At 40.2% G+C, this 17,978-nt stretch overlaps 1 protein-coding gene across 15 annotated transcripts in view; it reads right to left on the reverse strand.

Annotated features, from left to right (window-relative positions):
• LOC136444038 (zinc finger protein 773-like) overlaps nucleotides 1-17,978 on the reverse strand; it is a 52,820-nt gene that overhangs the window by 1,778 nt on the left and 33,064 nt on the right. For 2 of the 15 annotated variants that reach the window (XM_066441459.1, XM_066441464.1), the window contains one exon: nucleotides 7,780-10,515. The exons of 2 other annotated variants lie outside the window; for them this stretch is intronic. Coding sequence is in view for 11 of the 13 variants with exons in the window: in XM_066441464.1 (XP_066297561.1) it covers nucleotides 10,423-10,515 (93 nt within the window). In the remaining 2 variants the exon portion in view is untranslated. Of the gene's footprint in view, nucleotides 1-176; nucleotides 1,110-1,364; nucleotides 2,889-3,859; nucleotides 4,452-4,884; nucleotides 6,061-7,779; nucleotides 11,284-14,945; nucleotides 17,778-17,978 lie in introns of those variants that run through there. 11 more of the 15 variants (XM_066441458.1, XM_066441483.1, XM_066441496.1 and 8 more) reach the window with 10 other exon arrangements.

Here is a 17,978-nt window from a genome sequence, read left to right on the forward strand (position 1 = left end):
GTTCTGTTACATATCAGTCAAGGGAAGTCTGGTTTGCACATGATGCAGGATATCTGTACATCATCACCATCACCGCCATTAACGTTATCATCATCATCATCACCAATCCACTGCATCATTTGTGTATGAATGTGCACCAACTTACACGTACATCAAGGGATCTTCACTTAGATATATGCAACCTTTCATGTACATTCAATGAAGTTCTTCTGTGTGTATATTTACATTGGAGAAGAAAAAATCAGAAACTACTGCTGTTGGTTTAGACAGTTTTGCTGCCATTTGTGACTGTGGTCATTTGGGACACAGTTGTTGGGGAGCAGTTTGACAGGAAATATTCAATCATCACCAACAAGTTTGACACTACTCTTTTGCTAGTTGTAGTGCTAACAGTTTGTCTTCCAGGGGTAAACACGTTTCGGCCATTGATTTCAATTCTTTGGATAAAATCTTGAACTGCTCCATACTTTTCATCCAAGATCAGATGTACGGCGGAGTGGCAGGATGCGATTTCTGCATGTGTCTCTTGTAATGGTCCCTCAGTTTGAAAGTCTTTCCACACTGGAAGCAGGCAAAGTCGCGCTGGTCGCAATGCTTCAACTTGAAATGTCGGTCGTGGCTGAACTTGTTGGATAACTCCAAACCACAGATGGCGCAGGCAATCTTCTCATGCTGCGCCTTCAAATGATTGATGAGACTGGCCTTGGCTTTAAACATCCGATCGCATTGAGTGCAGGGATGTTCCTCCGTTGCTTCACTGGAGGATGAAGGTCCTGCCATAGGTGGTGGCTGACTGACTGTAACAGTTGGTGTTTCAAACTGTGCATCTGGCTCTCTTTCATTGGTCGATTCTGGGAGTTGATATGAGGGTGCTGCAGGTGGGGAGAGGTGGTCCTCCTCCACGTGGGTTACTAGTGCATGGTGGGAGTGGAAATGTCTGCGACACTGACCACACACGTATCCACCGGAGGCTCCTGGGTGACTCGTGTTCTGAGACACAAAGGATGGTACTCCTTGTTCCGTCGGTATCCCTCGGAGGTTGTGTTGCCATAGCAATGATCCTCCTCCCATGGTTTGGGTCAGACTTGCAGCTGCTGGGTCATGGTGTCCTGAAGATGAAGAGAGGTCAAGTTCAATTTTAGATGGCCAATTTCATATAATCCAGTCAGCTGACAAAAATTGACAGCAACATTTCACATGATATATCGGAGTCAGCCGAAAATTTGGGTAAGACCCAATTCTTCTTAGTGTTGGTCATGTAAAAGTTAATCTAGATCTTCTTTTATAACATTTGATATCATATACTATATAAAGCCTCTGGAAGAAAAGATGACAACCTTCAGGAAGAACACGACACACAGCGATTCAAGTGCAAAGAAAGTTTAATAGATCACAAGGAAATACATGCGCTGCACAAAAGATGTGGTATTGTCCACATGTGGAAACATGGATGCAAAAACACATTGGATTCTAAGGAACATCTAACAATAATGACACATGTCATATAAATCTAATGAGTCTATACAAGAATGGTATAACTACCAATTTCCTTGTGCTAAAGGGAACTTACCACATGTGAACTGATTATTCAGTATTGTTAATGCAGATATTAGATAAACACTGTACAGACGGTAATCACAAGAGTCTATGGTTTTGAAAATGCCCAATGAATAACACTGAGACAGCCTTACCAGTATTAGACTTACTAATCATGTACACCTAGTGCGAATAGATACAGTGAAGTAAGACATTTGAAGTAACATTACAGAACAATTACATAATCAATAGTTATAGCAACACACCAAAAAAGCTGGTCCTAGTTTTCTTATGGAAGGTAAGTGCATATTTCTCCCACTAACGTGTGTGATAATATCAATAAATCAAGCGACAGATTCTACTCAATGTGCAAATTGATATGTTCAATGTTCCACTGAATACTTACAAATATGGCTTTGAAATACAACGTGTATGATTGAGTTTTTTTTAACAATGGCAACTTACCAGGTTATATACACGCCATCCGAGAATCACCATGTGTTCAAAATATTTACAAAATGTCATGATGAAGTAGTGATATTCACATCATCAAAGCAAAGCGATTCTGGGAAGAACACAATGTTTCTTTTCATGGATATGATATCATACTCTTATGCAACTTAATCATTTAGCCTATACTCAACATACTTAATTTGAAGGCCTCGGGCAAGGCGATATCAGTCTAACAAATCAAATGTAAAATTATCTGGTAACAAAATCATATTCATAACCTGAAATTCTGAAGTAAAAATGTTTTCAAGGATGCAGATGGCTTTTCTGCATGTGTCTCTGTAAATGGTCCTTCCTTTTGAACGTCTTTCCGCACACGCCACAGCCATAATCCCGCAGTGCGCTGTGTACGCCCCTGATATGTCTCAACAGGCTGGACTTACAGGAAAAGTTCTGCCCGCATATGTTACAGTGGACCTTCTGGTGGGCAGCCTCTAGGTGTGCCTGGAGACCAGTAGATGACATGAATGTCATATCACAGTCCGAACATGGATAAGAGAGAGTCCCTTCCGGAGTTTCGTATGATAGTACGTGTGACTGGTCTAACGGTTGGCTGCTGGCAATGCCTGGAGAATCACCAACATCACCACCATACTCATTGTGACTACCACATGGTACCTGGTGGAGCAATTGCACATGGTGCTGTAGCGCCTCTTGTGACCTTAACTGTTCTCCACACTGAGGACAGGTGTGCACGTTTACACGCTCCCGTTCCATGGAATAGTTCGGATTCACAGAAACAAACAGCGGTTCAGGCTGCGGGACGTCGTGTTCCACCTTCCTTGGGGTCGAGTCTCCTCCAGTCCTTTCCATCAGACCAACTATCGCGAGGTCACTGCCACCTGAGGACGAACAGAGGTCAAGTTCAATTTTCGGCCATGCATTTCTGACGATCCAATCACATGGAGAATACCAGTTATCCCTGGAAAGTTTGGACTACGTCCGGTGGATAAGAAAGGACAGCTCATCAGTGCAACAGTCCTCCAGTTTTACACAATGTGTGCGAATAATATGTCAGACATCACAAGCACAGTCAACAGTATTTGCACAGAGATTGAAAGCTTTTTTTGTTTCGTTTCAAGGCATCCTCATTTAAGGTGAACCATGATGCTTTTCCAAGTAGCTAGTGGTAATGCAATGCTGCCTCGCTACGGCTGGTGTTTTTGGCCAAGCACACCGGGTCACCCCTTCTTTTCTCGATAAGTGTGTTGGGTTCTTTTATGTGTAGAGGTTTGAAGCTTGAGGCTAATGCCTGAAGCTCCCTGATACACGGGGCCGCCGGCTTTACGTCACCGTCCGAAACGATGAATACAATCCCTTCCAACATGTCCGAGCTGGGGTCAACCTCTAGAATCGAACTAGGATCCACAGAATTTGATCCAGATGGCAAAGCAACGGGGTTTCATTACCGCTTGTGCCACAGGGGACATGTGCTTTGATCTGGGGTAACTTGCTTTGATATTGCCATTGGAAATGTCAGGTTGGTTGATAGTGGTACAGTACCTGTTAGAATATGATGTTTTGTTCAGTTGAAAATGACAGGACATTGATGCACTTGATAGAAAACCATTATAATGTCTTGAAAAGGGCAGTTGATGTTATTTGCTTTTGTGTCCCAGAGTGATTGTGGGATATAATCCCTTCCTTCAGAAATGCATTTGTATATCATGTCTTTCATGTAGCCTTGGGAAACACTGTAATATCTGCCTTAGATTCTTATCAAGGAAGAAAAAACTCAATGGGTTAACAAGGGAGTCTCTTTTTTGGAGCCATTCTTGTGATGTGCATGTAGTTGCCAACAAAATGATCTCACCAAGATGGGTGGGCACTTTGCATGTGTCTCTGTAAGTGGTCACTCCGTTTAAAGGTCTTTCCACACAAATCACAGGCATAGTCCCGCTGGCTGCTATGCTTCATCCTCACGTGCCTGTCATGATTGAACTTGTTGGACAACTCCAGGCCGCATATCGTACATGTAATTCTCTGGTGAAGGGACTTCACATGCTTCAATAGCTTTGAACGCAACTCAAACTTTTTTCCACAGTGAGAACACGCATTTTCCAGAGACTCTTCTGGATTAACATATGATGAGGTTCCTTGGTTCCAGTGGCCACTCCAAGCAGTTAATGTTGCTGCAGCACTAGTAGCATCAGAGCTTTCCCCGGCAGAATCCTCCGAACGCCAATGGAGGATTTGGATGTGGTTTAAAAGCGTTTGGTTTGAGTCAAAACTTTGCCCACATTGTCTACAAGTGTGCTCAACCGGATGTCCTTCACACTTATAAGGATTCACAGAAACAGATGAGATTGTTGCTGGGGGTCCTGACTCTCTGATGTCATGTTGCCATGGTGACAATCCTCGTTCCGCCCTGTCCACCAGGCCACTTTCCTGAAGGTCGTGGTGACCTGAGGATGAACAGAGGTCAGATTTGGTTGGGGTTCCACTGAGACTAGCAATGACGACACATTATGGGACAAAATGTTCTTCCACTTTGTCATTTTGAATTGGACATGGGAGATAGAATTTAGCTGTCAGAACTCATCAGTTACTCACTGTAACGTTACATAAACTTTTCACTAAAGCAAGTTGCAATGTATTTTTAGACTTGCTCGCGTCTTCAGACTTGCATGTGTGTTATCAATATAATAGTTATTCGGCAGTACTTTTTCCTTCTTTGGCCAGACTTTCATCTGGCACATCTATGAGTACATGTAAAAGTACTTTGACCTTGCAGTTTGGCAACTTATCATGTAAAGGGTTGAGATACACTTTGTTCAACATCAATGCTGTGTTAACTGCATTCTTATTAGATAAGATTGACTAGTTCAAATGCCAGTCTCTGATCTGACGATTGAGATTTCCATGTCCGCACATGGGGCTTTATTTTTCCATTGAGATCATGACATCAGTCTACAGTATTTTCTATACTGAAACACACTGTCACAAAGTGATTGTGTCAGTCATACTTGTAAATGATGACCAACTGCAGAAAAAAACAGGTTTATCTTATCAACCCTGGCTCACCAGAAATACAAAATGTAACATAATAATTATAATATATTGTTGATGTACATTGTTTAATGAATGATCTACATGTACAAAAGTCCATGTTTCTTCCCAACCAAATATATTTCCCTTGTAATAGTCCTAAGGTGCACACATTATCAAGTAATATATCATTGGAATCATCACCCGTGTGATTCCAACAAAGTATAATTAGCCATAACCTTACAAATGTTTTACAGTAAGTTACAACGCTACTAGTAAGTTTCATTTCCAGTTCATTTCATTTGTGAAGTTGGCTTTTCAACAAGAGCATATAAGAAAGTAAGTTTTTTTTTTTACAAAATTGCCATGTTCTCTATTTGAACAATAACAAAGTCAAACTGAGTTACAAATATATATGTATACACTGAAAATTTTTTCTGGATTTTCTTGCAGGTCAGATACACAAAGGTATGTTTTTACAATCTATCAGTGACATAAAGGTCAATAAAGAAAGGATGACAGAACTGCTGGATGGAACTTGTCTCTGTACCTATTTCTCAGGTATTTTATATTTCTCATATTTGAATTGATCCTCAAACAAATCCTGAGTGATCTTGCAACAGAGAAATCACTCAGATGGATGATATTTTCGTAAATGTCTCAGCAAGTGATCTTTGCGTTTCAGAGTCTGTCCACAGTAACTGCAGGCAAAGCTTCGATGGGTGCTATGCTTGAACCTGACGTGCCTCTTATAGTTATACTTGCCAGCTAACATTGCACCGCATATTGTACAGGTCAGCTTTTGGTGCTGGACCTCTAGATGTTTTGTCAGGTCATCACTACAATGGAACATTTGGTTACATTGTGGGCATGGGTGGTTCTGTGTCGGTTCTGGATTATAACTACAAGATGCCGTTGACTCCTTCGGAGCCAACATGGGTTTAGATTTCCTGACATCCTGTTGCCATGGTGACGACCCGTCTCTCGCCTTTTCCGCCAGACCACTCCCCATGGGGTCATGTTGACCTACGCACGGACAGAAGCGACATTCAGTGTTCGTTTGGCACATAATGATGTTAGTGGGATATCGTCTGGTGAAAAAGGCTGGAGAGAGGGATTCACACCACTTGAAAATGGCTGTCAGGTAAAATATAATTTAATGTGTACAACATTGAAGTATACATGGCCTGTCCTCCAGGTCACTTGATGGTACCAGACTACCAGTTGTTTGCTATTTAAGTAATTCTATCCATGGCTACCAGTAACCGTTAGTTCTTTTATCATTAATCTTATTACCTTTGCCGAGAAGGTTATGCAGAGGGTAGCGTTTGTGTGTGTGTGTGTGTGTTTGTTTGTCTGTAGTGGACCAGCATAACTCAAGAATGCCTGGATGGATTGTTTTGGTATATGGTATGTTGGTATTTTTAATGAGACCTGAAAACGATTAGATTTTGGGCCCCCTAGCGGCTTCTTACGGTACTGCAGCGGAACTTCCTGTTTTGATATCTCGTTCTCTTTGCCACTGTGTGGATTTAAAATCTGAAAAAATATCCTGTCATTTACCCAGTACACACATTTTGTCACACATCCGAGCTTGAAATGTGTTTTTCAGTGTGATGTAACTGCATGAACCTCACGACAATGTAATAACTGTGATTTTATGCGTGATGATGGTTTGTAGTGAAAATAACTCAGTGCACACAGGCACTTTTCAGTGCATGGGTACAAATACAGTACTGGTACTGCAGTGTTACAGGGCACTCACTATAACCCATTGATATCTTCTACCCTGTAACTCATCACTGCATACAAACAATTGTATTATATGAAAGATTCCATTCAAAGGTCTTGTTGTATGCTTCCACTGCAATGTACTCTTGCGTGTAAAATACAAAGTGCATATAGAATGCCAAAGTTCAAACTTAGCAAAGTAAAACTTTAACCATGAGGCTTTTTGCCTAAGTACAGTAAGTCTTAGTCACTTATTCATCATAGACGATGTTGGTGGTTCGGTTAAATGTTGAGGTGTTCATTCAGTTCAATGTTGATGTCGTCCTTTTTTGATCCACAAAGATGGTTGCCAAGAAGTTACCACTGTCAATGGTGCTTCAAAACATAATGCAAGTGCTGTATCAATGGATAGGATCATTCTAGTTTATTTATTTATGTATGATTTGTGGTCGCCATTGGTGTTCAATTGTGTCAATGAACAATCGTCAGGTCCAATGCTGAGTGTAGGCACACGTACACATTCATGATTCACAATAAAAAATGCTGTCATATATATATATCTTTCTTTGTAGTGTGTTGATAGTTCATGTAGAGTAAGATAATGTATCTATGTTCATATGTCATTGTAATACGAGTGGTGCATATTCAACATAGAGCTTACCAGCATTGATAATCTAATAAATAAATGTATATTTTGTAACTGTGTGTAGAAAGTTATTCATGAATTGCTATTTTCAGTTGAGTTGACCCTTCTGCGTTAACCAGTTTTGTAATCATTCCATACTCTTTTTTCACAGGTGTGTACAGACCTCTGTAGCAACTTTTATTTTCATGCCACAATTTTCAATACACAAAGCATAACAAACTTACCTGTGTCAATACCATCATTGACCATTCTTTCACCAGAGTTGACTTTGTTCCGTCGTCACCTCATACATATACACATTCTTACATTACCTAACCAGCTTAAGAACTATTGGAAAGGCATGATAAAAAAACACACAGACTCAAGCATTTTCAATGATCATTTTGTATTCACATTTTTACAATACTGGCTTTGTACAAAAATACACTAAAGAGAGAACTCACATTTATTTACACAATGTTGTTGACAACTATAGGGAGATATTGTACAGCATACATATTTTTCTCAATGGAAAACTGATACATGTCATTGTCTACAGCACATCAGTCACCATGGTGTCAAATGAAGAACAAGTCAGGTTTTCACTGGTTTGTGTTACGGCACATGATATTACATACTTTGACTTGTGAGCAAGGAGGTACATGAAAAAACAACACTACCCAGTAGTTTTGTTACAATGGTTATTATCTAATTGGAACAGGTGAAATATTTTTTCTCGAACAAAGAACAGAACGTGTTTGCAACTTCTAACAATACACAAAAGCTAGAAACATATAACAATATACTAAACTAGTGAAGTTTACCAACATGAACTATAAACATCATAAAACACACAATGAAGCATCATACAACATTGGGTTTATCTACAGAACAGTGTGCATGTGAATATAATAGTGAACATTCAATAACAAAGATAAAACATTTGATTTCCTTATGCTAAAACATTGTGAGAAGGTGTTTGTCTAGTTTCCAAAATCTGCCACACAATTTTGATTATCTTCCACACAGAACTGTGATAGTCTGTAACATAACTTTTAACTACTGCAGCATAGGAAACTGACAGAATGTTGCCAAATTAAACCAACAAAGTACCTTTTTGGCACCGGTTAAAATTACAGTACCTCAAAAAGGGGAAGAATTCTAAAAAGTTTCACAATGAATCAAGACTAGGTGTCACATAAAAAAGCTACCTGAGTTGCCTGTAGTTTGAGGAGCAATTCTTTTTTTCTGAGAAATCTTTTGTGGATTTTGAGGAATGGAATGTTTTCACTGTTGGTGTGTCATTGAAAGAATCTCTGGATTTCATTATTTCAGCAAATTTCAGTAAACTGCAGTCAACTCAGGTTTACAATACAAGAGACCAAAACTAAAACATGCACATGTACATGTACTTGCTGCATGCATTAACAGTAGGAATAACTAAAATAGCAACAAATGTACTTCAACAAGGTCACATGTTAAATTTGGGAAGTGAATCTGTAACAACTGAAAGTACAGCTGAAAGAATTTACATGTGAAATTTTCGTCTTTTTGCAAACAATTATAAACAGTGTGAAATAAAACCATGCTTCAGCTTTCTACATGCCCCTTAAAAGTACATTTGTCAACTCACATGTACAGTTTACTAGTCACATCATACATCCCAACTCCCATACCTCCCCAGCAGAGCATTGATAGGTGCATCAAGAGGAATTTACTTCTACAAATTTGGAACTGATATGATCTTGCCATGTTTTGCAGACAACTTTCCAGCTTCAAACCCAAAACACATCTAAGAAAAAAATGAACCAATTTTCAAATTGTCCTAACTGAAAGATGCCTGTGAAGAAGAGTTCTTCCTACACTCGGGCAAACTAAAGAAGACATTGATAGGTTGGCACCAGACAAAGGAGGTGGTCAAATTCAATTTTGGACCTAATTTCCTACCTACTACCAACTTGAGGACCAAGTCAAAACCATTTTTTGAGGACAAAACTGTCTATTCTATCTCCGATCCTTGACAGACAATTCCAAAAATCTTGCTAGCGTTCATTAGTTGGATTATTAGTCACAGCTACAGAGGGCCAATTTGTCAGGGCTGTATCCCTTTACTAAACTATCTAGGGTGCTTTGTTCCATTTTCGCCTAGACTGAAATCTCTGGTTTCTGATGGCCTTGCTCAACCACCTTGAAAACTTGCTCTGAAAGATTAAAGAGAAGTTGGTTGGCCATAAGGAAGCTTCCGACAAGGCTGGAAATTTTTGAGGTGAAAGTCTTCCTTACATTTTTTTGTTTCCTTGCTAGAACAGAACCAGGATGACTCATTCGATTAACATTGATAGGTGCATTGAACCACTGACCAGACACTTAGCTTGGTATCCCCATCTTCCCTTATAGATTTAGGCAGAGTTATATATCTATGTGGCGGTGTTCCTGTATACCATAGAGGTTATATCTACATATAAAGCTGTAAGAAAAGCTCCCCCCAAAATAGCAAGCAAATTATGTCTTGTCCCTAACCTTCATATGGCCTCTAGTGCTGAGCTGTAAGATACAGCCTATGAGAATCAACATAAGTTTTGATATGGAGTATACTTCTGCCCACTGCCTCTCCTGACTCTAGTTCTCCTTTTGTCCCTGATGGTCTGACTCAGGTGTCTAGTAAAGTCGCTCTGTAATACAAATTACAACATGAACCTCCATCATTCCAACCCCCCCAAAAAAGGTGGAGTATTTGTGCAATATCCTCCAGGAGCAGCTTCAAAGAACGACACTAGTCCCTTTATCATGCAGAGTAGAAAAAAGAGAACAGGTGAATTTAGAGCAGTTTTTTCAATGTTGTACAAAGCAGAAACCTTGTCTTATCTATGCACCTATCAATGTTTACTGTTGCAGGAGGAGGAAGGAGTTACTTAAGACCTGCTTGCCTTTATCACTGTAACTTGCATTATAAATATACTATCCTTTGTCTTTACAGCCTAAATTTTACAGATCAAGTCAAATGTTTGGCTAGGATGAAGGTGAAAGCTCAGTCAATCTAGGGTTGGATCATAGACCTGCCCCATTTTCCTACTCTTGCACCGTTCTGCCCTGATCCTCTTGCTGATTTGCTTAGTGAACATCCTCTGGAAGGACAGAGGGAGAAAGACCATGGAAAATTGGTACTACGTAGTGTGTATCAGTTTGACAAGCAGGAGACAGGATCACGCCTACACTTGCCGTCCAAGAAAACAATATTCTGACTTTCACCTTTTTTTTCTTTCAAGACCTGAATCCTTACAAGTAAGACAACACGGAATTAAAAAGTTCTTGAAAAGGAGGAACAGTGGCATGAGCACTGCAGAGTTGAAAATTAACAGGCCAGCTGCTTGCTGATAGCTGCTCAGCTTTCAATCTATATCATGCCTTTCTTTTCCATCTTCCAAACTCTCTTCCTGACTTGGGTAGATAATTCATACTGTAAGGAAAAAAGGGTCGAAAAATTCCCAATCAGCATTTGATTTACAGCATAGGCACGAGTGCTATTGCAAAAACTGTGGACCCTGTGCTAAAACTTTACTTTCATATGTTGAGACGATTTTCTGCACTCTTTTCCCTCTTTTCCATCTAACATGACGTATCCTCTTGCTTAACTGTGTCGTAATCTCAGCCTGGAAAGTAAATTGAGACAAGGGTTGGGATGACGGAAACGTAAGTCAGTTTTTAACAGTGTGAAAAAAGCTGCGTAAGAAGCTTTATGGAGCTTGACCAAAGCCTAATGAAGCACATTTGTAACACTAGTCGCTAGGTAATAAGAGAGAGTCACTTCCAAGGAACGTGTTTTTCTTGGCTCTTTTCTTTGGTGTCTCTCGTTCGTACCATAACCGCTTGCTGATTTGAGCAGTAAACTCTACCTGCAATGGAAAAACGGACATCTGTTGGCTGAATGTATAACTATAAGGGAGGAGGAGAGCAAGGCTTGCAGACTATGGGGGTGCAGTTAGTAAAATATAAAGTCCTTCTTTTTCAACATAGGGTATCAGAAATTTAAGAAACTTGTACTGTTCTTTCACTGGCCTTCAGTGGAAGTTACTCAAGAGGTACATTGATCGTGACAAAGAATTCACCTTTCATATCCTTTCAATTTCTAACATTTAGATGTTAACATTAACCTAACGTTTTATTGCTACCATGCTAACTGAATGGTGAATGACACTATGATCTTCCTTTAGCCGATTTGGCAGACCTAATCTATATGACCTAGAGAACTGTGAAGCAACCATAACATGCTTGCTGAGGGGGTAAAAGACAGTGGGATCTTCTGATGACAAGGGAGGTCCGTCGTAGAGAGAACACAACTGCCCAACAGTGCTGCACCTTGATACACTTTTACATGTCCATTTCTGGCTGGTCAGACTCAGAGGGTTGGGCTTTCGGGAAGGATTTGGACTTGTTATGCCATATTCTCCTACTCAATTTCCTAGTGAAAACAGTCTGCAAGGAAAAATTCACAAAAGTTGTTACCATCCTGACCAACATTCTAAAATTGCATCTGAAGCCAAAACGATGTGATTAGAGGATATAATTTCTTTTAAATTGCATTTTTGAATTTGAAAGTAACGTCAACGATGTTGATTTAGACATAAACTCGTGATTTGGATTCTTGATAATGTGATCTGTAAAGTGAGTAGCAGTTGACACAACTTTTGCAATTATACTCCAATGCATGTGGTCTTTAACTTAAGCTTTGATGCACCTATCAATGTGCTACATATGAGGGCTGTGAGGGTCTTTTCTAAAGGAGTTTAACATTCAGCTATTAAATTAATAGTGTCAACACAGAAGCACACAGGTCCCAACAACTTCAAGATTTCCTCCCTTATTCCTCATTAGGTTTACTGGTCCATTCCTTCCTTTTCTGGCCTTTTTGTGAACCATACCCTCTTCCTGAGCTGTATGTGAAACTCTGACTGTGTAAAATCAACAAGAAAGTCATGAATATTCAAACTAGATACAGAGATGACAAAGCCAATCTACCTTCCAATGTCTATCATGTGATATCTTGTTTAGTTATTTTGCTCCCTACTTTAGGACTACACATTTCTTGCAGGAACACGACTAAGTAAGAATCAATAACTTCAACTTAGAAAGCCAGTTAACACACCTATCAATGTGATGTGGGGCATGTGAGGTACAGTCAAACCTGCCTAGGCGACCACCTTTTCAACGCGACCACCTGGCCATGGCGACCGCTTTTTCTCGGTCCCGAAAATTTTCCCCATAGGCACAAGCATTAAGCTGCCTGCCCAAGGCGACCACCCGTCCAACGCGACCGCGACCGCCACGAATTGGGACCGCACAGAGCACAATCCCTGCCCATGGCGGTCGCCTAATTTTCAAGGGTGTGGTGACATCAGATTATCTTGCTGTCGGATTTCACGGAAATGTTTTCAAGACTTTAAAGGACAAAAACAAGATCAAAAATATATGGAATAGCAATGTTATACCATCTATTCCTCCATGAAGTGTTTTAATAAAACGTTCCCCCTATAAACATTGTAAAGACAAATGTTTGTGATGTTGTTGTGCCTATCGTAATCTTATAGTTTAACGTGAACTCAGTTCCGTTTAAACTCAACTTTCAAAACGAATACGTAGTGCATGGCGTCAAAAAGTCAGATTTCACAGAAATCACTATCTATTTCTTGTATTTTCAACAAAAATGTGTCTGTATCTTGCTAAATTCCGCCGAAAAATGACTTCGCGGCGGGCAAAACATCAGGCGAGAAATGTTGTTCCTTGGTCCCGACGCCATCTTGGATTTCGGGCGGCCCGGATTTGGCGTACCGCTGACCTTTGTAAAACACGATGATTTTGTGTATGAACATTTACGAATACTCTAGTTATTGGTGAAAATCAAAATTCTTATTTTCTTTTTATTTCCATGAATCTCACAAACCTTTATTGGACGCTGTGCGTTCTGCTGCACTGACTTACCCTTCGATGCGGTGGCACAGACCTTCGCGGCGCGGCGCGACGCGACGAAATCACACCGTTAACGCGTTCCGTTTTCATCTTTAGTTGTCAGATCGAAATTTTTTTGACCCTTTCATCCAGCGGTCGGCGACCCAAAAAAGGCTGGGACCAGCAGGCGTTTTCTAGGGATCTGTCTTAGGCCTTAAAACTTCGATGATGTGCGCGTGTGTGTGTACTATTCAATGTAACGTGTGAATGCGGGAGGGCGCTGCGAGATCATCGAGGCAACCATCGTTTTGTAGTCAAAATTATGACGAAAATTTGTACACGATGTAGCGGTATACAATTATTACATCGATAACGGAAAATGTAATTTTTGTAGGATCTTTCTGTCAATGAGAATTGAACCTGGTGAGGGTCATGCTGTCTAAATTCACATAATTTTTTCATCATTTACGTACTGTATTTGAAAACCTCGACCTGGAAACATGTGAGTGGAATCCTCTTCATGGCGACCACCTGTCTATCGCGACCGTTTTTGCTCGGTCCGCCGGGTGGTCGCCTTGGGCAGGTTTGACTGTAGTTAATATCCTAGTATTACCCCATATATTTGATACTAAGCCATGTGGCTAAGCATTTGAGGCTTTTTGTCCGAACGTCGCCTTTTGTCTCGGATGCTTTGGCTTAAGTGCCGGGTGAAATCGCTCTGCAATGGACAGAATAGAGCTGTTCATAAACACTGTTGACAATGTCATTCAACATTCGAAACAACTTTAAGATACTTTTCCTGTCAAATACTGTGTAGTTGACTAGTTCAACACAAGGTTATGAAAATAGTTCCCACAACCAATAGCCAACAAGTGCTATAATCAGCCTGTACAAAGACTCAAAGCACGGCTGGCTGGCCAACCAACACCATTGACACTCCACTATGCTTGTTTTCCCCTTGAATGCTTTGCTTCCCACCTGCAGAAACGAACCCTATTGGCTACCTTGGTTGAGAATATACTCTGAAATAAAGAGAGAAAAACAAAAGATAGATAAAAAAAGTGCCCTGCTTTATCTGTGAAGAAGACAGATCTTAAAATATGACCTACTTGTTCATTGTAATGTTTAGTTATCATAACCATCCTAGAGGGTTTATATACATGATGCACCTATCAATGTAGAGCAAATGGAAGGGGATGGTAGTCCTTTAGCAGTATCCAACAGGACAAAGGAAGGTGACAACAGATATGGAAACCCAGATAGGCTAACACCATTTGTACTGTATGTGCTGTTCCTGACACTACTGCTAAGTAAGCTTGTATCTCTTCTGATGTCTTTTGACTAAACGTCGTTCATGACGAACTCGGCTGGCTACTTTCTGGATGAAATATCTCTGAAATATAATCAACAAAAACCATTGAGAATGGAAGCACCAGTGACAAGACTTTATATAAATCGTTACTCTTCCCAGCCTTTTGCCCTCTCATCTTTCGTTTGCATCACTGCTGTTTATCTCCTGGTCCTGTTTCATTTTGTACCTCTGGTGACAGTTTCGGGTGCTTAGTTGTTTTGTAAATTGGCTCTGAAACAGAAGTTACAGAGGTAAGGAAGACACAGTTAGTGCTCCACTGTGACTTTAGAAAAGTGCACCTATCAATGCAAATCCAAACTCACAAAACGTCCCCACCCTCAAGTCTCAATAGACTTTATGGTTAACTACGAAGGTTGCGTGATACTCGAAACACTTAAAACATATCTAAAAGGAGTTTTTTTTTCACAAGAAAGTCTGGTGTCTTTTCTTTCACTGCATGTCTAGAAGTCTGCTTTTCACCCTTGCCCTGTACCTCCTACAACAGAGACAGTTGCTTAGCTGCCGTGAAAACTGGCTCTGCAAAAAAGAGAAACATGCCGTTTATGAAACCAGCTGAGGGTCCGAGTTCTCAAGTTTTCTTTCTTTCAGTCACTGTTAGAAACTGAAAATCGCAGCACCAGGAAAAACCCCCCACAACAATGACTTTTATGTTGCAAGAATCAGGACCCAAACAAACCCCTAACAGCTACAAGATGCAACCATATCCTAATGGTTAAGTCAGTAAAGTTGATGCACCTATCAATGTGATTTAGTTCTGTAGATATCACAAACTTCAGATATCAGAATCTTACCACTGCCGATACTGTTTAGGAAGACTATGTCCAGGAGTAAGTCCAGGACCCTCTCTTTTCTGCCCACCTTACTTTACAGAACCTCTGGCTTAGCTGTTTGATAAATTTAGTCTGCAATGGGAGAAAGACATACAGATGAATCAGACAGTGAAACCTTAACTTCTGTACTGTACACAGATGACCATCAAAGCTTATAATGAGAGAATTTACCATAATTTGAAATGTAGAGAAGACGTATTTGGGCAATACATCGGGACAGATAAGTTACACTATTCCCCTTGTTCAGTAAGGACATGTAGACATGTTTTCATACAAGATATCCACATTTATTGTTAGCCTATTGGATCCTCAGTGATATACTGTACTTAGATGCAACTGTAAAGTTGCTGAGATCATCTCTTTGCAGCCCATCTTTCCTTGCGCAACCTCTGACTGATTTGTTTTACGAAGTTGCTCTGGAATGTGAATAGAAGATGACATTACATGACTGCAGAAAATAGATAAGTGTAAATGTTAATCTTCATCATGTAAACTTTGTCTTTGTGCACCTATCAATGTCTAGATGTTCACGGTTGTTTTCTAGAACTTTGGCGAATCTTTCTGTTGGAAGCCCATCTTACATGGTTGACCCTTTGCTTAAGCTGTTTCTTGAAAGCACTCTGGAAAGGCAACCAAAAAAAAATCAGAGCTTGAGACAAAAACCATTCAACTCAGTTTTGGAGGCAAACACTTAAATACTGAACAGACGTCATCCTTGTGCACCTATCAATGTCCTAACCCTGAAAATTATTTTCTAAGACTTTGGCGCATCTTTCTGTTGGTGGTCCATCTTACATGGTTGACCCGTTTCCCAAGCTGTTTCTTGAAAGCAGTCTGGAAAGGCAACCAAGAAAAAAATCCAAGCTTGAGACAAAAACCATTCATGATTCAACTCACTTTTGGAGGCATACACTTAAATATTGAACAGACGTCATCCTTGCGCACCTATCAATGTCATCCTTGTGCACCTATCAATGTCCTAACCCTTACAGTTATTTCCTAAAACTTTGGCGCATCTTTCTGTTGGTGGTCCATCTTACATGGTTGACCCTTTTCCTAAGCTGTTTCTTGAAAGCAGTCTGGAAAGGCAACCATGAACAAATCAGGGCCAAGCTTGAGACAAACAACACTTAAATCATTATTGTAAACATATAATATTCAACCTCAAAAGTAACCTTCTTATGCACCTATCAATGTAATCAAACTTTCAACACGCTTGAACCAGGGAAGGTGTGCAGTTGCTGATGGGTTAACTTTCTTATCCCTAAGTCTGACTTCCTGGGGCCCCAGGGACTTTCCTCTTAACCCTCCATCTGCACCAGCAGATCCTTTGGCTCAGCTGTTTGACAAACCTGGCCTGAAACATATTTCTGTGTAAGCATTTTATGGTGGTCTACAGTAACAGCCATCAAATATTGAACCAACACTATGGCCAGTTTTAAAAGGGCAGCCTACTTGATAGGATTGTGGCATTGCTTTCTGTAAGCATATCTTTTATGTGTGCTACAGAATACATGCATGGTCCTCTTTGGGTTCAACTCTATACTACAACATATGGATGTTTTTCTTGTTCAGTTAAGTGGACTTTCCGGGATCCCTTGCATCTTTCCATCTCTGATTGTTGATTCGTTTCCTGAACTGTTTACTGAACTCACGCTGAAAGGAAAGCCAGGGAGACGTCTTAATGGCAAGAAGTTCCTTCAATTCAGCATGAAAAGCTTAGTGAACTAGTAAAAGATCACAACTACATACAAGTAATATATAATATGCCAAAAGGAATGCACCTATCAATGTAGCATACGTTATATGCATGTAAAGTGAAGCCAGTTCCAGCAGACAGGTAGGACTGCTACAAATGTATGTCTTTAAGAAATCTTTAAGAAATGGTCCTTGTCTTTATTTCCTTCTCCATCTGACATTGGTGACCCTTTTGCTTAACTGTTTGGTAAAGCCACTCTGTGAAGGACGATAAGAGAAATAAAGTAATTATCATATCCACTGAAATATTATGTTCAATCTGCCCTCACCACTTGATGCACCTATCAATGTACTTTTCAGTTACATGGCCAACCTTAGAGATGACCTCCTTCCTTTTAACCCTGAGTTTACTAACATACCTGTATTTCACTACAAGCCCTTAAAATGTCAAATATCTAAGCAAACCTTGCCTTTAATTTGGGGGCTTAAAAGCCATCCACTCGACATAATCCAACCGTTTTTTAATCTTGCCGATGAAGACGTTCTGTGAAGGAAGATAAAGAGATATAAAACCATAATTGGTATGTGCATGATAAGACCCATTTCAATTCATATCGGCTGTAATCCCTTGTACAGGAGACTAAGGCGTCCACAGCTATCATGAGGACAATGTCCATCTTTTCCTTTCTTCCTCACTAGCCATCTTGGCTCTAAGTTGTCTCTTAGAGATCCATCTGTTATGGTA

This window comes from Branchiostoma lanceolatum, chromosome 10 (assembly GCF_035083965.1).
Source record: "Branchiostoma lanceolatum isolate klBraLanc5 chromosome 10, klBraLanc5.hap2, whole genome shotgun sequence".
Classification (NCBI taxonomy): domain Eukaryota; kingdom Metazoa; phylum Chordata; class Leptocardii; order Amphioxiformes; family Branchiostomatidae; genus Branchiostoma; species Branchiostoma lanceolatum.